The 23,247-nt window shown below is 42.5% G+C and overlaps 1 protein-coding gene across 2 annotated transcripts in view; it reads left to right on the top strand.

Annotated features, from left to right (window-relative positions):
- Positions 1 to 415: 415 nt before the first annotated feature.
- The window catches only part of FHDC1 (FH2 domain containing 1), a 36,725-nt gene continuing 13,893 nt past the window's right edge, over positions 416 to 23,247 (top strand). The window contains exons 1-6 of one of the 2 annotated variants that reach the window (XM_068187266.1): positions 416 to 571; positions 4,838 to 5,469; positions 12,194 to 12,255; positions 12,776 to 12,878; positions 20,906 to 20,991; positions 21,073 to 21,173. In XM_068187266.1, the coding sequence (XP_068043367.1) occupies positions 4,987 to 5,469; positions 12,194 to 12,255; positions 12,776 to 12,878; positions 20,906 to 20,991; positions 21,073 to 21,173 (835 nt within the window). In that variant the 5' untranslated portion in view covers positions 416 to 571; positions 4,838 to 4,986. Of the gene's footprint in view, positions 572 to 4,837; positions 5,470 to 7,062; positions 7,132 to 12,193; positions 12,256 to 12,775; positions 12,879 to 20,905; positions 20,992 to 21,072; positions 21,174 to 23,247 lie in introns of those variants that run through there. The other variant, XM_068187267.1, reaches the window with a different exon arrangement.

The raw sequence follows: 23,247 nt of genomic DNA, 5'->3' as shown, positions 1-23,247 counted from the left end.
AGCTTGCAGGGCTGAGCCGGCGAGGAGCGCCGCGGTGAGGGATGCGGGATGGTCCGAGGGATGCGCTTGCTCGGGAGCGTGGGCAGAGGGCGAAAAGGCTTCAGCCGTGGAGAGGAGCCCGTTCTTTCAGCCGGGCGCGCTGCCGGGAGCAAGGCTGTCCAGTTCCTATAGAAATAGTTGCTGTGAGTGCGGCGACAGCGTGCGGGCAGTGATGGCTGGATGTGTCGATGGAGCAGCCCAGCCGGAGCTGGCTTAGACCCAGTGCCCCCGAAGACGCCACTGCGCATCTCCATTCGCCGCGGCGGCGGCACCGGCGCTGGGTCGCGGGTCGCTCTCCTCCCGCACGGGCTTTTCGGTGGCACGGGCCGGGCAGAGGGGATCGAGGCCCCGCTGCCCCGCGGCCGGGCCGCTCCCGGGGCCGCCGCCAGCACCGTCACCTGCCGCGGCCCCGCCCGGGCGCGCCTGCGCTGCCCCGCCCCGCGCTCCGGCGGCGCGGCCGGGCCGGGCGCGATGGGAGGAAGCGGCGGCGGCACCGGACCGGGCTGCGCCGCGTGCTCCCGCGGGCGCCGAGGTGAGCGGGGACACCGGGACCCCCGGGCCGGGCGGGGACTCCGCGCAGCCGGGGGGGCGCGGCCGGGCAGTGCAAGGGGGGTCGCCGACCGCCTGCATGGGTCCTTCGCCGCCTTCCCGAGGCGCAGGAGGAGGGAGAGCTCCCGGGGAGACGGGCTCCCCTTCCCGCCGGGCCCGGCCGGTCCCTGCCACTGCGGGAGAGCCGCTGCCGCCGCTCCGCTCGCACGGCGGGGCGGGCGCCGTGCCGGGCTCCCCGGCTTTCTCCGGCGGAGCGAGCGCTGCCCCCGCCACGTCCTGCGGGGGACAGCGGGTTCGGGGCGCTCCCGCCGGGCCAGGGCGCGACTCGGGCGCCGGAGTCCGGCGGGAGCCGGAGGGCAGCGGGCGCGGTGTTACCCCGGGTGCAGCCGAGCCGCCGGCGCCCTCCGCGGTGCCCCGTGGCCTGCGGCGTCGGTGGACGGGAATTACGGAGTGAGGATCTGTCGCAGCCCTTTGGGTGGTCCCGGCGGCAGGGTCCCCACAGGGCGCCTCAGCCTGGTCCGGGCGGAGAACACGGCGGTGGGGCCGAGGGCTCCTCCCGTGGGAGCCCTTTCCCTGCGGCGGGTTGAGCGCGGCACCCGGGAACCCGAACAAAAAATAGCCGGAGTCGAGCCCCTCGGCCAAGCGCCGTGAGGTCCCTGCCTGGCCCGGGCCGGCTGGCAGGGACGCGGTGCCAGCGCTTTTGTGGGATGCATTGAGCGGGGAAGTGCGAAGTCGCTGAAGAGCGTGAGCTGCGTGTTCTTTGTGACCCGCAGATTTTGGCAGGATCAGGGGATGGTTATCGGCGTTTGCAGCTTCTCTGTCTGCAGTCAGCAGCTAGTTGCTCCCTTTGCCTTTTGTAGTGTTTTTGTTGAGACGCAGACACCCAAGTGCTGTGGTTGGGCTCGGCGTTGTTCTCATGAGAACTTGGAGGGTTCTTGATACAGAAACGTGCGTAGGGGAGAACATAAGGTGTGAGTTAAAGGGAGTCAGTCATGTCTTGCAGTATGAATTATGAAATGCCCTTCGGTGTGTCCTGCACCTCACCTGTTAATTTGTGTATGTGTACACAATCTGTGTCCGTCTCAGTGGCAACTGCCTTTTTTGCAAGAAACAAATTACTTTAGAGTGTTTCTCTTACCTGGGGAGAAAGTTGTCCCCACCCTCTAACTTTTAAATTACATTTCCAAGTTAGATTAGCTTGGCTAAAACAATGAATGTGACAAAGAAATAAAATATTTCTTTTATGCCAAATATGGACACAATTAAAATGTGCAGTAAAGACATTACTTTAGAGCTTTGGTGCTTCTCCGGCTGTTTTGGATAACAAACGTGCAACAATGAGGTATAATTGCCACGTCTTAAACGTTTGTTCTTTGGTTCATTTTTTTTCCCCTTTAATCCTTTGAAAAGTGTGGAGAGGCTCCTGAGGAGTTAAAATTTTGTTTGGCTTCTATTACACATCCCAGTCCCAGCGTGTCTCGGTAATCTGTAGCTCCCAGTTGGAACGGCTGGTTGTTCCCCACCTCCTCTTGCTGTACTTCCTGCTCAGAGGCACCTGCTGATAGCAGCAAGCAGCCCAGAACCTGTCCTGGCTGCCAGCTTCTCTCCTCTCCCACCCACGGCAGTGGTGGGAGCCTCCGCTGGGAACAGCTTTGAGCCGCTCCTCTGGAGAGGCAGCATGAGAAGGGAATTTTGACCAGTCTCCTGGTATCTGGTAACTTGAGACCGCCATCCTCTTACAAGCAGGTGACCTCTGTCACCTGGATCGTGCTGATCTGTCAGAAAACAAAGCTGAATGCCAGCCTTTATGCTGTGCCTTTCCTTTCATGCCTTCCTTCCAAAGGCTGATTCCTCCCCTTTCCTGGTTCTGGCTGTTACCTCATCTAAAGCAGTACGGGGCTCGTTGGATTGAAAACAATTTTTCCTGTTCTATCTATCTTTACATCTAGGTTGGGATGTTTTCTTCCCCGTGCCTTCTCCACTCCTTTCACTAGGAGTGTCCCTTGTCTCGCACAGAAGCACTCAGTCTGAGATCAGTCGTTTTCCACTCCTGTGTGTTAGTGCTGGGACTCTGATGATTCATCTTCTACAACTCTGTTCCATTAGGATTTGATCCCGTTTTTCCTAAAGCATATAGATTTATTGAAAGTCTCAAAATGAGGTTCTTGAATGTTGCCTAGAGCATGGTCGGTCAGTCTGTCTGTCTTTTTTTTTGTGAATGTGTGGGAACCCAAGTTAAAAAATAATAATGTTGAATACTGCTTTGTATGATGGTGGAAAACTAGCTAATACATTTTTCATTTTTAAATAAGTAGTAGGGAGGAAAAGTATTTTTCCTAGTTGAATATTTCTTTAAATTAATGCAACACTTAAATTGCTTTGAGTGGTTAATCTCCTTCCACCACCTTGCACCTGCTTTTTTATGCCTCTCTGCTTCTATGATCATGAATTTGGGAGGAGAGGCGTGAACATGCAGAGCCCTGTAATAGCAGCTGGGTATTAATGCTGACTTAAATTTGAAACACTCTATCCTGATCCACTTTCTTTGTAGCTTCTCTCCTTTTTACCATGCCATTAAAGTATTTTCCATCATGCCTGTGATTTAAACCTCATACAGGTTTTTATATATGTTTTCTATTCTTGTAAATGCCCGGATAATGTAAGGTATGAGATTGGAAAATCTGAAGCAGGAGAGAGGAGTTCATTGCTACCTGAGCAAGGTTTTGAGAAGAAAAGGTATGGTGGATACTTTTGTGTTGTTGTCCATTGATTTCAGTGAAGCTGTGAGTGGCTGAGTCCTTGCAGACCAAGAGAGAATTTGCCCTAAGGCTTGTTTCTGTGACTTGGATCTGTTTGTTCATGTATGGTCTAGTGATGGATCTCTGGCAAAAATAGTGAAGTTTTTTTCATCACTATTATACAATGTCAAATTGATTGGGGTTGCTATTAGCTCCGTGTGAACCCTGCTGAGGAGGCATACCACTAAGTCAGTGCCAAATTTCTCATTTGATATTGTTCTTGTGCCAGTGCATTACTTGAGCTTTTTCTGGTGAGTTTTCCTGAGACTGAATTTTGCTCAGGGGCTGTCTGTCTCCTATCTAAGTTTGAATTGCGTGCCATCTTTGAATTTTTAATTTTTTTTTGTAAATTCCCAAATATTTTTTTTTGAGATAGCTTCCAAATTTCCATAAAATCATAGGATTCCTCATTGGAATGTATTTGAAACACTTTAGTTTTTCTCTGAGACTTATGACTCAAATCTGTTTCAATAGACTCAGCTTATCAAAAGTGTGCAGTTTGTGGAAGTCATGCTCTTACCTGAAGGTTTGCTGCTAATAACAGCATTTTTATTTAGAAGGTAACAGTATAAGAAAATGCTAAAACCCATTGTGATTCCTGTTGCTTTATGAGATAATCCAGAGGTTAAAACTTCCCGAAGTATTTAAAGCTTTGCATATGTGCAATGCTTAGGATGTGTAGGGTCCTGTTCCTCCTACCAGCTTCTCTGTCCTTTCTCTCTGTTATTGAACAGGCACTGTTAACCTGGATGCTGAAGTAAATTATAAAGGACAGCTCGATCAAACTGTGGTTTTTCTTCTCTGAGTGTATTTTGGGAGGTAGTGCAGCCAGACCAGTAATACTTTTAAGTTCATTCTCAGCGAACACAGTGACTTTAGGGACTGTACACTATTTTTGCTCTTATTGACATTTGTGTGAAAACTGCAAAGGCAAAAAAAAGTAGTACACTAGGGTAGACTGTTAAATCATTGGCAAATTTTTAGCTGTTTTAATGCAGTTTGGATTTGAGCCATGGGTTTAGAGGACTCAAACAGGGTCTGTTTGATGCAGTTAATCCAGTACCATAGTTAGTACTGTGTGCAGTCAGCTTTAAAAGCATACCTGAAATTAGCAGTGGAATAATATTTGTTTTAATAATTTGAGATAAATATATTCTTTTACAAAATTACACTGAAGGGAGATTAATAGGTAGTTTTGATACCTACTGTGGGTGATTTAGAGGCATTCTTGTGTTTATATATGTTCTTGAAATCTAAGTACCTGAAGCTGTTTGAAATCTTGGTGTGGATAAATGTTAAACAATTGCTCTGTGAAAGGCTTTTGATTCACTAAATTTCCATTCTGGATTGAAAACTTGATAGCTGTTGTACCTCAGTTTTGGTGTCTTTTCAGTGCGAGGGACAATGTCCAATGTGTGTGATCTGAGTGTCCCTATTGTCCTTTGTCACAGGTTGTGGAGATGGTACAGTCCCCTCTTGTGCTGCCGCTGCTGGCAGATAGGGCTTGAGAGGGCGCGATCCCAGCGGCTGCCGCGCTGACTGTTCAATGTTTCAAACCCATCCGAGGAAGTAACACTCTCCCCTTGGGGGAGGCTGTAAAATGCATGTTATGAATTGTCTCTCCTTGGTCAATGATAAAGAAAATGGGGCTATTCCAGTTGCAACGGGATTGATGAGCGAGGATACGACGACAGCACCTCAGCTTTCTCAGCCTGCAGCATCACCGCCCCCTGCGCCATGTCCCCTCACAGGGGCTCCCCCAGCCCCTCCGCTCCCCCCGGGAATGCCGCCCCCACCACCACCCCCTCCTCCGCTGCCTGGCCCCAGCATACCTCTGCCTCCACAGCTGGTAAATGGGCACGACAGCCACGGCAAAAAAAAACGAATGCGGAGCTTTTTCTGGAAAACTATCCCTGAAGAACAAGTCCGTGGTAAAAACAATATCTGGACAATTGCTGCAAGACCACAGTATCAAATTGATACGAAGACAATTGAGGAACTTTTTGGGCAGCAGGAGGAAGCCAAACCCCAGGACTCCCGAAACCGATCTTTAAAGTCTTCATTTAAAGAGACTAAAGAGGAGGTAAGAATTAAAGTAAAACCTCTTTTTTTACATACTACTGTAGGAGTTGATGTGAATTCTGCCTCGCCTTTTTCTCTGTCATGTTTCATCCTTACGGCAAATTTGTCTTGATTCAAAGGAGAGGGGAATGATGGGAAGCATAAGCTCTTTGTTCTTAGTGGCACATATTTATTTTTCAAAGAGCTAACTGTGTTTTATTATTTTAACTTGCTAAGTGCTGTGATTTGATCACCTGTTAAAATAAATATGAATAAGCAGAGGGAGCTGAAAGCATCTGTATTTACTCATGTTGGATAGCCCTTGAGTTTCCAGTGTGGAACAAAATTGTGTTGTCTATCCAACTCCTGCTCTGTGTCTGTGATGCAGGCAAGATGTTGTACATGCAAACATGTACCAGGAGTCCTATTTGCAAGGGTTAATGCTGTATATGCCCACAATATCCTAGAGATATCAGGAAGGGAAGTGCCAGTATGGCAGCAAGGATATAGAACATAACATAGTGATTAAGAGTATTTGTTATTGGATAATTTTAAAGTTTCCACTTCCATGAACATGACTTTCCTGCTGAGAAAAACTTCATCTTCCCTGCTTTTTCTGGACATGAAGATAACCTTCCAAGAAGGTCCCAAGATTGCCACTGATTTCTGTTCTGGTGGTGAAGAGTACCTGTACCAAGTACTCTCAGGTTCAGACACTTTCCAGGGAAGTGATAAGTAGCTTTTCTAGTTCTTAAATCCCCATTTATAGACAGCCTCTCTGTGAAGTCTGAATTGAATTGTCTCAAGTGATCTTTCTCTGAAGTAATTGGAGGGCTGAAATGCAGATTTAATCACTAGTGTGTGTCTGCATGTTAGCTTGTGTATGTTAGCTTGTAAACAAAATACAGAGGGCATGGGGGTTAAGAGATGTAACAATGTATCAATTTTTAGTGAGACAAAAAGGACATGAAGTTGCTGATATCCTGCAGGATTCAGGAGATGTCAAAATAAGATCAGAAGGGACAAGATGAGAAACCAATGCACTGATAGTATGCGTGTTGTACATATTGAAATTTAAGGTTTAAGAAGACATGTGTTTTGTAGGCTCTGAAACCCTGATGTCGGGAAGTAGTAATTGTGGCCATCATCAGAGGTAGTCATTAACCTGTGTGCTGTTTTCAGGCTATGTTCATCTTTGAATCAGGAGTGTAGTGAGTGCACTTCCTGTGCCGAGTACAGATGTACAGAGCTCTGGCCTCCTGCGTTTCCTCAGAGGCTCCCCCTTTCAGGACTGCTGTGTGATAAAGATGTAGTTCTAGTAAATATGACAATAAGTTTCATAAACTCAGTGTGGCCCACGGTGTACAATAGGTATGTCAGAGAAAACCCCAGTGTGATCTAGAACTCGTGCAGTGGTAGAGATTAACATCAGAGGTCTGCAAAACCAGGGATTCTCCAAGATGCAGTGCCTTGGAAACAAAACTCTGCCTTGCTGAAAGTTATGGTTTTTGTGCGTCTGTCTGGAGTTGATGCCTGTGCACCCTGGTTCAGGGCTCCCATGGTGACTTTGCACGGGGCAGGTGGTGAGGCAGCAGGACTTGCCTCTGAGTGATGCCACTTAAGTGACAAAATGTTCCACTCACTCGCTAAGCTTTGTCAAGCATGCTGCAGCAGTGTGTCAGTGGTGAGCAATTTCTTATGTGTTAATGGACTTTGCAGTCCTATCTGCTTAGCAAGGAGGGAAGGAGATAATCCTGAGGAGCTGTGTGTTACTGGAAGTGTGGAAGTACAGCTGGGCAGCAGCTCACGTGCTTCACCCTGCCGCAGGCCTGGTTCAGCAAGGGGCTGGAGATGGGAGCACAGGCCTTGTTTGGGACTCCATCGATTGTCGGCTGCCGTCGGTTGTCTCAATGGGGATGGTTATCCTCAGCTCACTCTGGTAAAACCTACAGAGGCTGACAGGAGCTGGGGGCAGGCTGAGGTGTGTGGAATCAGCGTGACCTTGTGGAGGGAGCGTTGGTGTGGGGCTGAGGGAGCTCTAGTTCTGCTTGTGGCCGTTTCATAAACCAGCAGGGGCAGGTGGATAAGGCATTTTGTGTTTCAGTACCGCTGTTCCTTTTGTGTACAACGCAGTTGATTTTAGAGAGTGCTTTATGGTCTAACAAAGAAAAATGTTCTTAGATGTTTACGTAGTGGAATTAGCCTAGTTGGCATAGTATATCGGCAATGAATTTTCAAGACAACTTCAAGTGCATAAACTCAACTTTGACTTAGATCCAAATCTGAAAAAAGCAGCGTGTGTCCAAAGTGCTGTACAGAAGGGCAGGGCCGGAGAGCGCTCTGTTGTCCCTATGGCCTCCCTCTTGGTGCAATGGTGTAGCTTCAGTGGAAGTGGTGAAGCTATGCCATTGCACCAAGAGGGAGGTGCAATGGCAGCACTCTTCAGCCGGTGTTGAGGGCACTGCCTTAGAGACTGTGGAGGAGATTTGGGGTTTCATACCTTTGCTAGAGATCATTATTGATTATGAAATCATGAGCAGTTTTGGTAAAAGTTCTATGCATGTAGGCGCTTACAACACTGCACGTCCTTTTAATTCCTCACTCGACAGTGATTTATACAGGGAATTTATATGTAACATCATCATTATAACAGAAGTCCCTTTTGAGGCTTGAGTCAAACTCCTACAGCAAATGCTTTCCTTTTTGTAAACAAGCCCTCACCAAACCCTTAGGAGATTAATTAACATGTTTCCTTGACTAGAGGCTTAATTTGCCCTATGGTTCCATGTAATTTGAGGCTGTGAAAAATAGGGGGTGCAAGGTTAAGTTTACACGCCAATTTACTTTCCCCATCCTTCAGTGGTGTCCCAGTGTGGCACAACAGGCACTCACCCAGGCTATAGTTAGAGTGGAGTGGCACTGGCAGTGGAGTGGGCAGAACAGCTTCTTGTCAGCCAGAGGAACTGGTCTTGCTTTCTCCTTCAAACTGTGCCTCTGCTCCTGTCTCTCACCTCACCCCACCTGTCCGCTGGCTCTGGACAGATATTGGATAATGTAATACACACATTGCACCCTCTGTAAACATATTTAAATAAGCAGCTCAGCAGAGTGCTGTGGGGTTCTTAATTTGTTTTCTACTGGAGTAGTTTCTGCTCTTCAGGTGAGGTTTGGTGACTCTGCAGAAGGATGCAGTGATTTTCAGAACCTGTGCAAAGGGGCAGTGAGAGGAGGAGAGAGAAGGAAGATGGAAGGAGGGAACAGGATGTCTCTTGCCCCCTCTTCTTCTCTGTTTTCCCTGTGCTGGCTCTGATGCTTATTCCACCTTCTTCAGAGCTGATTCAACCTGTTAATCTAGAGAAGAATTAACAGCAAGAACCAAATGAGATGAGTACCAGTGCCTGCCTAAGGGAAAGAGCAGGCTAGGAAGGTGACATGGGAGGATGACACAGAGTGGGGACAGCCCTTTAGTAAGCTGCTAGGTTCACTCGGCTGCACTGTGACTGCAGGCCTGGAATGATGATGCTTACTGTGTTGTAATGTGAAGTGGAAGCTGAAACAGGAAGTTATTTATATCCCTCCTAACCTTCAGCACCAAACCTGAGCCGCCAGGCTGTTCCATGCTTGCTGTAATTTGTAAACTGTGTCCCAACATGTGAAACCCCATTATTCTTAGGCAAAGAAAACCTATAATGTTTTGTTTTACTGATCTGTTATAAATCTGCTTTGTTGTGTTCCTCATTGATGATTTCATGGCAAGAAACTTCTGTTGCATTTCTCCAGTCACTACAAAGTCAGTTTTGATGTGGGTCTTTTTGTGTCTCCCAGAACACTCCTCTGAATCTTTCTGATTGCAAATTCATGCTGGGTCTCAGGAGTAGATATCCTCTTACCATCAACACAAATTCACCATGGTACTCAGGCTAATTTTCCCCTTCTCATAGTACCGTGACAACTGAGTATTTCTGGGGATGAAAAGTGGATTAATGAGTGAATTGCTGTCCTTGGTTTAGAGATTGCACTGTTTATAAAGTAGATGTGGCAAGTGATGGCAAGTGACCTGTGATGTTTTTTACATGGGCTTGTAAAGTGCAGGTGTGGAGATAGTGGAAAGTATCTGAGAGAATTTTAGTATTTCCAGTTTCAGAGTAGAGGATGAGAATGAAGAAAGTTCTCCTGAATTCATCTAAAGTAAATCATAAGAAACCATATGAGAGGGTTTTTTTGCTATGGAGAATCCCAGTGGGACTAGGAATGCCTGTTCCCAATTCTCAATTACAGTCCAGTGTAACTTTTTAAGTCAAGAAGTCCAGGGGTATTACTGGTGGACAGCGCTTCGAAACCTCTTCGGGTGGTAAACAGAGACATGAAACGTGCTGTGCCGGCAGCAGCGTGTGTGAACAGAAGACAGGAGCAGACTGAGCGGAATTTAGAAAAAGCTGTGGGAATGTTCAAAGGGTAAAAAGCAACAGCAGACAGTGCTCTGCATGAACGAAATCAAATGAAATCTCGGTGGAGAAGAGCAGACATTGTGAGCAGATGTTCAGGCTGAAGTTATGAATCTAATATGCAGCTGAATGTGGGATGGAAGATAGTGTATTCGTGTGCAAGGAATAGGAACTTGTAGTTATGGAGTATCTGCCAGGTTCCCCTTCTCTCCTCCTTGTGCTCCCATCTGGAAACTCCTTGAAGGTAGTTATGTAATGACAGCAGTTCCAAACACTTTTAATAAGCTTGAAGTAGACACTAAGCAAAGAGTGACCAAAAAGTGAGACTTGTTCTGATTGGTTAACTTGTGGTTAAACAAGAAATCAGAGACAAAATAGAGTACAGTCATATGCAGAGCAAGAAGTGTATGTAAAATCCTGGTACAGCTGTGACATTTTTTTTTTGTTGTGCTGATAAGACAAATGCAGCTGTATATGTTCCCCATTGTTGTCTTTCTTCGAGGGAAGATATTAAAAAAAATTATGTAATTTGTTTGAAGTTGTACTGTAAATCTGAGTTGTGCCATGGAAAACAAAGATTTACTCATCTGATGATCAGTCTCCTTGTAACAGTTACTGACTGTGATTTAAAAAATATACACAAGATTAACTCTGAATATGCTTAAAAAACCCAAACAAACCAAAAGCCAAATGATGGTAAAGCTTATAGGCTTAAACTAGTATGAAGAAACCAGAGAATTAGGGGTGACCGGAGCAATTGGAGACTGGAGCTACAGTTAGAGAGGTCAGAGAGAGGTCCCTGCCGTAAAACATTTGAGAAAGATTAGATACTGCAGGGGGAGAGATAGTTGAACCTGTCCTGCGTTAAGGGGCTTTTCCTTAATGATCTGTTGGGGGCCTCTCAACTCTTAAGATAACAGGAGAATAAACCACAATCTGTCCCCTTATCTCTGCATATGCTAAAACTGAAGGGCTTTGGGCTACCAATCATCTAATTAAAACTAATATGCTGATATTTCCTGTGTTTTCTAGTCTTCACTGTTTTCAGAAGAGAGGAAATTCCAGGATTTCAGAAAACTTTTCAATGTGTCTCACTATTTTCAGCAGACGAAGAGGCTGTCTCCTGGGTGTATGTTGAGGATAGCCCATTAATCATCCCTATATTTTCACTGTCACCAGCTGACTGCAGGCTAATTCAATTTCATGATAATGCCAATGTTGCATTTATATATCTACTTCTAATCTGAGCACTGTCACAAAGGTCAAAATGCCTTTCCAGTTGTCAAAACCACAAACACATGCAAGTCCAACAGTAGTCTTGAACATCTATGTCTACTGAGCTCTTTTATTGTAGCCGTCAGGTGAAACTGTTAAGGTGAAACAATCTCTTGTCCTTGTAAATCTCATGACTTTTGTAGCTGTTATCACCAAAATAGCTGTGGTAAAATTTTAACCTTAAGGACACAATTTGCTAAAACAGGGCAAACCTCTCAGGTTTAAACTTGTATGCTGTTACAGGAAGAAAAACTAGTATAAAAGAGGTACTTTGAATTTAAAATTTTTTACAAAATTAAGGGGAAATATTGTGGGGTAGGTTTTTTTCTTTCCATCTGCCTAATCTTCAGAATTGTACATGTAAGATGATAGAGCAAACCAACTTTGAAATACAAACCTGGGAGAGCTTATTTTATTATGGATTTCTGTTTGCTTCTAGGTAAGAAAACAGATTTGATCATTACGTGTTTCAGGGTTTGATTCAAGATTGACTTTTTTATCTTCCCCTGAGTCAGTGTGGCTGTTAGTTGGCATGACTTAAATCAGTAATGCACCTGACCTCTGCTTAGAAGTCCCACCCTCACATTTGTCACAAAACTCCTGAATTTACATGGGTTTTGAAGTGGGGTATTCACTAACCTTGGGGCCTTTAAATGCAATATAGTGTATTACCTGATAAGCAACATTTTGCAGATGCAGGACTATGAAATAAGCGAGAAGAATAATGAATGAAATGAATAATTTATATTTCATTTGTAATGAAATATAAATATTGTTTCCTTCCTTCTTATATGTTGCTGTGGAATTTTTTGCTTCACTTGGAGGAAGGTGATGTGAGTGTGCTATATATTTCCCTGGTAAAAACTAGTTTTGTAGTATATGAGCTTTGTTGATAAGAAGTGACTCTATGTTTATTTGGCCTGGAATTTGGTGCAAACAGTTATCTGAAGCAATTCAAGAAATTATATCTGCATTATATGCTTTCTTAAGTATTGTTAGATTAATCTTGCTTGCTTTCTCTCTCAGGTTTCCATTTTGGATGCAAAACGAAGTATGAACATTGGGATATTTCTCAAACAATTCAAAAAGTAAGAATTCTTTGTAGTTCTCATAAAATATATACATTGTGCTCTGTTCCTTGTGGAGTTTGCAGTTTTATGCAGTTTTCTCAAAAGTAATTTGACATAATTTGTTTTCTAATATGTTTAGTTTTGAGTGTGTTTATGACTTAGCATTAAACAGAGTTTGCTGATGTTAACCAGTTGAGGTGAGTTTTCAGGCATGGTTCAGGGAAGCCCTTTTACCTCATGTAACACTGCCTGTGAGCTGCCTTTCGCTGGCTTCCTCTCTTTATAAACAACTAGAAAGGGGCAATGGGAGCAACGTTTTCAAGAGTGAGCTGTTTCACTGCGGTCTGTATTCACTGATAACGTTGCCTGTCAGTAAAGGCATCACTGAAAATGGTGTCTGAGCAGTGCTGCTGTGGACACTGATGCATCCACAACCTCTTTATAACTCTGTTGAGTAGGCCAGGCATGGTTTTTTCAATCTGTGTATCTGTTCGCCCTGCAAGTGTTAGAAATATGTGTGCTCAATTGTTTTTTCAAGGTCTGCCGAATCCATCATTGAAGATATTTATCATGGAAGAAGTCAGCCCTATGGTTCTGAACTGCTACATGAATTTCTTAAATTATTACCAGAAGCAGAGGAGGTAAATAATGGTTTTATGTGGAACTTATTTTTTGTAGAGTTCTACTGACTGGGATTCCAATATGAAGCTCTGTAAAAGAGGAATCTCAATGCCTTCCTGAGGCTAGGGAAGAGGGAACAGGGAACCACTGAGTGCAAATGTTTAATCTTCGTTTTACTTGTGGTATGGAGGGCGCAATATAGTCATTCCCTTCACATCAAGTAATTTCACCTGCTTTTAAGGAGTTGACAAGGCATCTTTTGTTTTTATGATGTCCCTTTTGTCCTATAAACAGCAAGACCTGGAGCCTTCCTGTGTGCAGGTAACTGCTCTAGGGAGTTAGAAAATTCAGAATTGAAGCATATTCTAAGCAAACAAATTTCACTTTTTTGGCACCTGCTTCCTGCCTTCCCATTGCAGTGCCTGTGAGTTGAATATTGGTAGCCCTGTGCTACTGCCTTTTTGCCTTCTGGTTCACTGCCTGCTTGGTTCATCTGTGTCTGTTTCTGGGCCTGGTCACTGGGTTTCAATAGGGCAGAAAGGCAGCTCCAATGTTCAGCACCCTGGAATTTGCTAACATGGCTTAGTGCTTGAAGGAGACATGTTAGAAGGCACAGAATTACCAGCAGTACCTTCTCAATGTTGCTGTCATCACCATATGACCATCATCCAAGCACAGCCTTCTCCCCTCCTAGTCCCAGACTTCAAGTCTATTCACATGATTAAAGAGGTGAAGCTTCATCAACTGACCTGGGAGCCCTGCTTAATGATGTACAGTTCCTTGCCTGCTCACTGTTGGCACTGACCCATTTGTATGCACTTGAGAGAAATGTAAACCACAAACCTGAGAAAATTAGCATTAGAATTGCTTGGGTGCTTCACATCAAAGTGAGTGGCTGGAACTTGGGAAATTGCTAAGTTAAGGTCCACATACAGATCAACCTCAACTCACATGCTTTACCACTTCAAGGTCATACTGTCAAAGCACTTTGTTTCCTCTGTGCAGCAGCAAATCTTGGATCCAGTCATCAGTAGAACATGTTACAGTCTTATGCTGTCAAATTTATGACCCTAAATTGAGCTGCCTTTGCAGAGAATCTTGTAAAAATTGTGTTACATTAGTATACTTGATTAATATATCTCTTAGAGTTGGGAGGATATCAACAAGTTACAATGTAATCAATCAAAGAAAATAGATGACAGTAGTTGTTGGACCTCAAAACCATTCCTTCTTCCCTCTTTGTTTGCATTTTAGTACTGCATATTCCATTATATAAACAGAATTTATCTCCTTCCTCTGAAAGTCAGAGGAGAACAGTGGAATACTAACTTGAAAGGGAGTGACTCCTAGTTAACTTTGCATGTAGTCATAAAATTAGTCTGAAATAAAAGTACTTTTTCTTCCTTTCCTGTTTCTGGCTTAGATCTGGTTAATATTTTATGACAAATAGAAAATCTTTCAGCTAGTGTAATCTATGTGACATAAATGTCATTCAGCTACAATTGTAAGTTGTTGAATTTTATCAGTTTTGTCTGCAATGCTCAACTAGATGCATTAGCTATCCAATAGGTACTGCTAAGAGTGAAAAAGCATGTTTATTTATTTGACAACAGATTTGGCAACAGGCCTGTCCCTCAAGATAGTGGGGCCAGAGAATTTAAGAAGTGCTTTTAAGGAATCACTTGAGAAATTAATAGAAGATATTCTATGATACAGGAGAGTATTAGAAATTAAGGGGCATCAGACATGAGATTTGTTGCTATTCCCAAGGGAAGGCTGGAAAGAGGCTGCTTTCCAGTGTGCAAGTGTTTGTATGTATTTGATTAATTGCATGCATCAGAAACAGGAAAGACTCCCTTTCTCTTTGTTACTCTTCTCATAATTGTTGAACTTTTTTGGATTTTTCCCCTTGAGAGCTAGCTGGGTGGTGGCAGGCAAAACATGGAGAAAATCCTGAATGTAAGGCCTGATGCTTCTGCTGGTGTGGAAAAAATGTTTCCATACCTTTATGTGATCATGCTTGGTGTGGGCAAAGAATAAGGGGGACCAGTAACTCATTTACTACAGTGGCTTCTAAAATTTTAGTGTAGACAGTTTAAAAAATTTGGTTTTTTTAGGAGCCTCAGAGCTTTCTTTCTTTTTTTTTTTTTTTTGACCATTTTTTCTCTAAATGTATGTTCACTGTTCTTCTGTTATATCCCCTTACTTTTTCTTAGTTTATTATCTGCCTTCTAGACTGAGTCTGTCTCCTAGAATAGTGATTCACCATTTGCTAAGGGAAAGGCATCAGAAGCATACAGCCCCACATAGAAATAATCCAGAACCACTAGAGATACCCGGTGGAGTGGTGTTATTTTTTCTGCTGTTCCCTCTTCTGTTTAATACTCCCTAATTTCTTTTTGTCATATCACATGAGATGCCTTTGGCAAGCTGTCAAAGCATCGGCTTGTCCTTGCACAATGTTGCACCCATCCTCAGCAAGGATTCCCTGGGATTGCCCTTTGGATACTTCCTGTTCTCCTAAGGACCTGCTTTGTTGTTGTAAGAGTTGAGAATTGCTCTGAGCAGAGACTTCAGCACTCAGGTCCTGAAAGGTTAGCAGCTATTCAGTTACCAGGGCACACTGTCTTGGTGCAGCCATGGGTGGGCTTCTGCAGTTCCTCTTTTAGGCTCTTCCCAGCAGCTCAGGTATCTGCAGACCCATTTGCCTGTAAGCACAGGTTTCTTGCAAGCTGGAATGAGGGCCAAGTGCCTTCTGTAGGCTCTGCACCAGTAACTGTGCTTTGAGATGTCTTCTGCTTTTTCTTTTCTGTTTTTCCATAAATCCTTAGTCTGTAAAAGTGAAAGGAGGGAGGGAGGGGAGTGCCTTTCCTCATCATAGCAGTGGAAAGGGCAACTCTGGACTATTTTGTTTCTTCTTTTTTACCAAGAAATTTGAGTTTACAGTTTACCTGGTGTGAATAAGCACCAGCTTTGTACTCCAATTGTATCTTATCTAGAAGTGTTGTCACATTACCTGAATGTGCTCCGTGTTTCTTGTTTGACTTTTGTGACATATTTTAGATCATTTCAGTTCATAGTATCTCAAGCACCTGATGGTATTCCAGCTTTTTGACAATGGAGGCTAGGTCCTTGGGCCAACAAATGTATTTAACATCTGTTGTCTTTAAAATTATTCTATTTACACTGTTGTAATGTGGCAACTCTGTTTGCATGCAGAAATAGGTGTCACTACTACTAATTTTCTAGCTGTTTTCTATGAAAAATCCCAACAGCTATCAAAGTTGTGGAGATTTTTGCGTGTAAATGGCAAATACAGGCTCCTTACTGAATGTTCTTCTCAAACTGAATAAGACTATTATTGAAATTTTGGCACTGCTGCGAAGTCTGTCCTACAACTTAAAATGTTTGGGTATTTTCAAATGTTTAATTTGAAAAACTTGACAAATACTTCAAGCTGACCATGATGGTGCTTGCTGCAAGGCTCTACTCAATGTTTTGTTTGAGGCTGTCTGTGGGTGTGTGGCCTGGCCACTATAGAGTGGTTAGAAAAAAAGCCAAGCAAATTTAGAAAAATTCTCAATACATGACCAACTAGGATAAGATCACTGATTTTGTTTAAGCCTTCTTAGAAGTCCTGCTGTTTGTACCACACTGTGCTTAGCAGTTTTGTAAGGAGAAAGAAACACCTATTTGGAATCTCCTCTGCTTCATCCCTTTTTTCAGTTTGTTTTTTTTTTACAGGGAACCTTGACTGAAGCAGTGGTCTTCTCTGCTATATCACTTCTGAAAAGATTCCTAGTTATTTCTGAATGATACCCTGTTGAGATGGCTGACAGCTTTTATTTACTGGCATCCTGACTAGAGCAGAGAAGAAGCTTTTAGCTGCTTTTATGTGCATATTATTGCGCTCTTCAACAGGCCCAGACTGGCAAAAGTTGAGAGTCCAGTGTTTAACGAGCTAGGATAGCCAGAATTTGTACTTTAAATACATACAGAAGAGAGGATATCACACTGGTAATCAGCTCACCCACATACATGCACTCCCAGGTTATCAACACAATGTCTTAACTTCCATTATAATGTCTCAAGCCTGTCCTTTGCTCATGTACTCTGATTTCAAACCCTGGTCATCCATCACCTGCTTTATTGGAACTGTTTCTGTCAGTTCTACGCTTTTCAAACCATGTCTGTAGTTAAATGCCTTCTCCTTTCCTCAACCAGTGCTTTATAGGGGTGACCATTTAATCTCCTTTTCCTTTTTTTGCTCTTTATGATTACCTGCAGGTTTTTCTCCCTTTCTTTTTATCATTTGCTGGTTTGCCACTGCCCTGGCTTGTGCCCCATCGTGCCTCATTGCATGAGAAAATGTTTATTCCTCTTCTTCAAAGATCCTGCATAGCTGCAAGATCCTGCAAGATACCTGTTTTATGCCATAAAATAAATTCCCACCAGACGTGCTGCTGGTAGCTTAAAAATTACCAAGAACTTGAATACAGTAGCTTTCTTGTCTGCCAGGTATAATGGCATACTTGCAATGGGCATCTCTACTGCAATTGTTCACAAAGCAAATCAAAGATCAGGCTTCCTATGTTTCATAACTGTTCTTAAAATTAAGCAAATTATATATGTGAGAACCTTGTGTATCTAAAATCAGATTGAGTGTGCATGGGCATGCATGGACAGTGCAAATGCATATTCCTTACACAAATATAATGAAAAATTAAATTAGTAGCTCAGCGCCCAATTTGAGTAATACAGAACTGAGCATACAATGTAATTATGCTCTCTTGCATATACACATTAAACTGCCATATCTCGGTATGTGGCTGCCTACTCTTGTGGAAAAGTTTTGTTGTGCTTCAAGAGAGGAGGCCAAGGGCAGAACTGATAGGGTTATTCATTATGATTTTATAATAAGCTACATTTTTAGCTCTCTTGTGTTCTGAACCCATCTACTATATCTGTTAACATGATGAATAGTGAACATTGTTGTCAATCCCCATGGTTTCTTTGCAGCTCCTGGCTGCAGTTGGTACTTGAATTTGACTCCCACTTCTGGGAGCCATCAGAGAATCTCAGTTTTCTTCCAGAATACTTGGACAACCCTGGCACCAGAGAGTAGAGGCAGTCCCATGGGATTTTGAATAGTCTCCCTTGAAATGTGTAATGACAGACATCCAAAATGTGCTCTAGTAATTTTTTAGCTTTGGGTTTCAGAAGTTTTTTTTTTAGTTTATTGGTAGTGTTGATAAAGTCAAGTAACTTTTTTTTTCCTTGGTGAGAATTATTTTTAAATTATGAAATTATTAATAAAAAGGGAACAGAGAATAATTGCTGTCCTATCTTTACCTTAGCTATTTCCCAGACTCTTTACTATTTTAAGGCCAAGTTAGCAGATTATTTAGTCTTCTATGTGAAAAACTTCAGACATGTATGGAGAACCATGCTGTGTTTGCTGAATTCTGGGGTGAAAAGGACCTTATAACTCTGTGATGTTCCTGTTTTGGCTGCTTGTGGAATGGGTCACTGTTCTCCACCATCCTTGGGTTTTGGGCTTCTTGGGTGAGCTGCCTTGATGCTTCTTACAAAGGTAGTTTGGGATATCTAAGGAAAAGGCAGTGGGGGTTAAGGTGGTTGGTGTAGACTGGGAAAAGTGGAACTGGGTGGTGAGCACACCTTTGTTTCAAGTCTGATTACACAGACTTATTTCTGGGCTGACTATTGCCCAAAGCTTTTTGCATGGTGACATTCACACCCCATCCTACCCATCAGAAGGCAGCCTTGTCAATGTCTTCTGTTGTGCATGTTTAGGAATGTTCCTCCTCTGAATTAATTCTGGGATTTAGTACTCACTCATATGACTCCAGGCATTTTTCCTAGTAGGACAGAAGAAAGGATTTCATCCAGTGCATATGAAACTAAAATTCCACATAGAAAACATTGATTTCTACTTACTGTTGAAAGTATATTTAAATATAGTACTGGTAGCATGAATAAGTCCTGTGAGTGTCTCAGGATCTCTTGTTCAGTTTTTGTGCATTTAAGTCCTCAAATTGCATCTTCCTATAATTAAATTGTGGCTTACATGATCTGATTTTGGTGAGGTGGTGTGGGTTTTTTTGGTGGGCTGCTTTTCTGTCTTTCCTCCCTCTCTCCCATATCTGAATGCCTGTATCTTTCAGGCAAACTCCGATATTTGCAAGATGCTGAAATGAGGAGAATTTGCAGATTTGTTTTTGCAGTCCACTAGTTTTGGGAAGCTAGGTTAAAGAACACCTTTCAAGACTGAGATAGTATACAATCTCTCACTCCCCACTTATGATGTAGAAAAAGTGTTTATTTTGGGTTTGTTTCTTGCTCATTTAACACCTTAGAATTATCAGGAATGTCAAGTCTGGTCTTTCCTGTTTTTTTGTTGGCAGACTTCTTGAATTACTCAGTAAATTGGGAGTTTTCTCAGGCCTAAAAAAATGGGTATGCTGTTTATCTTTAGAAGGGGAGCTGTAGTCTGAGTGTCTTAAGTTAAATGGGAGGGGGGGAGGGCGTGTTAGGAAGGGAAGCCAGATAGCCTGAATAAAAATTGCTCTCTGATTAGAGGTCTCTTTCTTGGTCATAAGGTTTTGTTAGGTTTTTTTCCCTGTTCATTTGTTTGTTGATGTGGTTTTCAATTTGAAAAGAAATTATTTTCCATTCTGTGTTTAACTTGTGTTTTTCTCTTCCTTAATGTGTTCTCAACGTTTCTATTTTTTCTGGTGTGGAAAAAAATGGGAATAAAGCAGAAAAAAGCTGTTCAAAGAATCATTTTCTTCAATTAGTTCAGAACCCTGATTTAGCTTAGCATATTTGTCTTCCACTACAGATCAGATACTTTTTTGCTGTCAAAGCAGAAAAATAACTGAAGTGATTAATGTGTAGGCTGATTCTTTAACAAAACCTGTGGATATATTGCTAAATCATGGCAGTGGGGTAACTGCTGAGGCCCTGATGTAGTGCCCTTCTCTCCAATATCTTTATATGCTTTCTAAAACTGAAGACCATCTGTGTAAATGTGGTTGTGAATGGGCTTTAAGTGTGATGTTACACAAAGGAAGGATGATGGGCTTGTGTGTAAATCAGTGGAAACATATAACTGCTGCTGGGTGAGAACTTGGTGGTCAAATAAAGAAATAGTGTAACTGAGAGTGAGCTCTGCTTTTGGACACAGTTGCTGTGTTGGAAGATGTGGAAGAAATTCCAGTTACGCTTAAACATATGTGCATGTATTTTTCAGTTCTTCTATATAAACATATAGTGAGTATGTGGGTGGATCAGTGGCTTCCAGATCATGCAAATATATGGATTTTGGTGGAGCTGGGAAGGAAGATCGACAAAATTAATGCAGTGGTATTTCCTTTGCATGTAAATGGTGTCCTCCGAGCACTGAGAGTACCGACAACAAATTACTTAAAATGCAAGATTGCATTTATCTTTAAAATATTTCATCTTAGTGAAAAAAATACAAACTCAAGATAATGAAGTTTACCCCTTAAGAGCATTTTAGGGGAAATGGTTGAAGCAAGTATCTTGGAAAAAAACCCTGTAACTTAAAGTTTAGTTGTATTGTGCCAATAAGATCTAGGCAGTCCTATGCTGGATATTCTGAACACTGTTATACTCTGCCCAAGTGTACATCACAGTTCTTGAAGAGTTGAGGGTCATTTTTCAGATCATCATCAGTATCCTAAACATAGTGATGAAAGCAATCATTGATCAGAAATCAAAATCACCAATCAGAATTGTGGCATCATGGTTTCTGCTGCTGGACTGTGTAGCTAGTTTTTTGGGAGAAGAGTGACGCTATTTTTTAATTTTTTTTTTTTTTTTTTTTAATGGTTGGGGTGTGTGCATATTACAGGATCTTGGGACAATGAAACCATTCAGTCACTGGGTGGACTTTCCAATGCCTTCATTTAAATTTACTGCTTTTCAAGGTGTTGCCTTCCAAAGTCAGGTTAATCTTGATCTTTCAAAAAATTCTTTGCTAGTGTTTTTTTCTCTTTTCTAGGTAAAGAAATTAAAAGCCTTTGATGGAGATATATCAAAACTGTCTCAAGCTGATTCCTTCATGTACTTACTAATCCAGGTGCCAAAGTAAGGAGAGAGTTGGTTTCTTCTGTTTATGATAAGTGTTCTTCTTTGGCTGTCAGTTCTAAACCTGTTTGTGTACTCCAGCTATGCTCTTAGGATTGAAGCCATGGTGTTGGAGAGGGAGTTCTCACCCTCCTGTGCTTCTCTACAGGATGACATGAAAATTATAAGACGGGCAACAAAAGGTAATTAAATATGTTGGGACATGCCTAATACTCTTGTTTTTGTTAGCATGTTAATTAGTCTGCATTACGAAGACCAGAGCTTGAATTTCAGGTACCTTAGCTATTAAAAGGAGGCTAACTCCCCTCTGACAAATGCCATCAGGGTGTGCCTGGTGGATCTTTGCTTCCAAAATCAAAAAATCTGGAGACTTTGGGTACCCTAGCAACAAATTCATGTTCAAAACCTGTAAGTAATATATCTTAAACTGACAGAAGCAAAAGTGTCTATGACCAAATTAGGATGTCATCTTTTGAGTACAGTTTGCTCATTCCTGCACTGCTGGTGGAATGCACCATTCTGCTGCACTACTCTGATAGAATATGGTTGTTACACCTCTCTGCTTATTCTTTCAGAGATCCATAGAAAAAAAGACTATTTTCTAAATTTCTCTATAGGCCACTTCATTTTGAGATGGCAGTATTGATAGGTTAAAGTCTTTACTGTAGAGAATACTGTTGCTGTTCCTTGGTTTTCTGTTTTTGTTCTCTATGTTTCTCTACATACCTGTTCTGCTCTTTACATTTCTCAAGTTTTGAACTGCTACAGATGGCTATTTGTTGGGTAATGTGGTGTCTTCTACTCTGCAAGGAAATAGTTGATTTCCTGGTTCCAGTTAAACTGGAATTAATGCTGACCCTTTACAGTATCTTGAGTGCCTCTTTGTCCTGTTCCTCAATATGAAATTCCTATTTCATGTTGGAAATTTTTTGACAGGCTACTAGATCACTGCTTAGACTGTTTCTAGTGGTATAAAATGGTGCACTAATTAAAATATTCAATTATGAGCACTGGTGATTAGAGTAGTCCTTTCAAGTGAAAGCAAAGGGGAAAAAAGCATTTTCCCACCAGTGGGGATTGAACTTCTCATTGACTCAGGAAAGTGTCCAGTACCTAGGATTAGGTCTGAGTTTGGCCTTTTATTAGGATCTCTTTTAAATCATTGTTCTTTGTGTTTTGAGCAACAGACATATGTAAGGGAATATGTTATGCATAAAAGTAGCCACACCTTAATGTCCTTGATGTCCTTCACCCAAGACGTATGTAAACTGGTGAATTAATTCCCTCCAGAGAGGAGACACTTTGGTCTCCAGCACCTGCATCAGGCCAGTCATGCAAATCACTGACTGGGCTTTCCCTATGTTCAGTCCACTTTGTCATGTGCTCTTCTCCATTTGGTCTTTTCACTTCAGGGTTTGTTGATAGCCTGAAGTTGTTTAGGAATTATGCTTCCTTTTCTGTTGCCGTCTCCTAGGTTTCTTTCCTGTAATTAAACTGAGGGAATATTTACTTCAATTTTAATGCTGATAATCACTAAGGGTTAGGATGGTCTAAACAGCCATCTAGCCTGCAAATGGATGTATGTCACAGTGACGCCGAGCGGGCTCTCACTATGTGAAGTCTTTAGAAGTTACCTTCTCCTCTTGGCCTTGTGAAATTTGCTATTCTCTTATTTATTCTGTCCTCTCTCTTCCTCCTTGCTTCCTCACCATGGACCTAGCTTGTTACATCAAAGGTTATTTAATTATTTCTATGTTTTTAGGTTGCCAGTATTGAAATACAAATGTGTAAGGGCTATGGGCTTCCAAAATGATTCTTTACTGTATTGTGTTGAGCAGCTGAATGCAGGATAAATTACAGAACACGGACTTGGAACCGAGATAGTTTTTAAAAGTATTTACACTACAATCAAAAGGTTTCCACCTTCTATTTTCTTCATTAGGATAACATATAGTACCTCACATTACAACCAGCTCATAGTGATTTTCTCGCCGTATGGGTAATTGCAAACTTGGAGTTGCTTGGTTTGCTGTGCCACATTTATTAACTCCTTACAGTTTTGAATTTCCACATCTTATTTCTAAGGCAATCCCTCTGGTGCACATATACTCTTTTTTGCACATATATTGTTTTTTGCTCATATGTGGCTGGGTGAAAAGGTGTATGAATTCAGACAGAACAGTACTGTGCCTTTTGCAAAGAAATGAACATACATACAAACCAGGCTTGTGTGATCGGAAAACTTTAAAAGGCTGT

This window comes from Anomalospiza imberbis, chromosome 4 (genome assembly GCF_031753505.1).
Source record: "Anomalospiza imberbis isolate Cuckoo-Finch-1a 21T00152 chromosome 4, ASM3175350v1, whole genome shotgun sequence".
In the NCBI taxonomy this organism is placed as follows: Eukaryota; Metazoa; Chordata; class Aves; order Passeriformes; family Viduidae; genus Anomalospiza; species Anomalospiza imberbis.
This window is presented reverse-complemented; position numbering and strand designations above follow the sequence as displayed.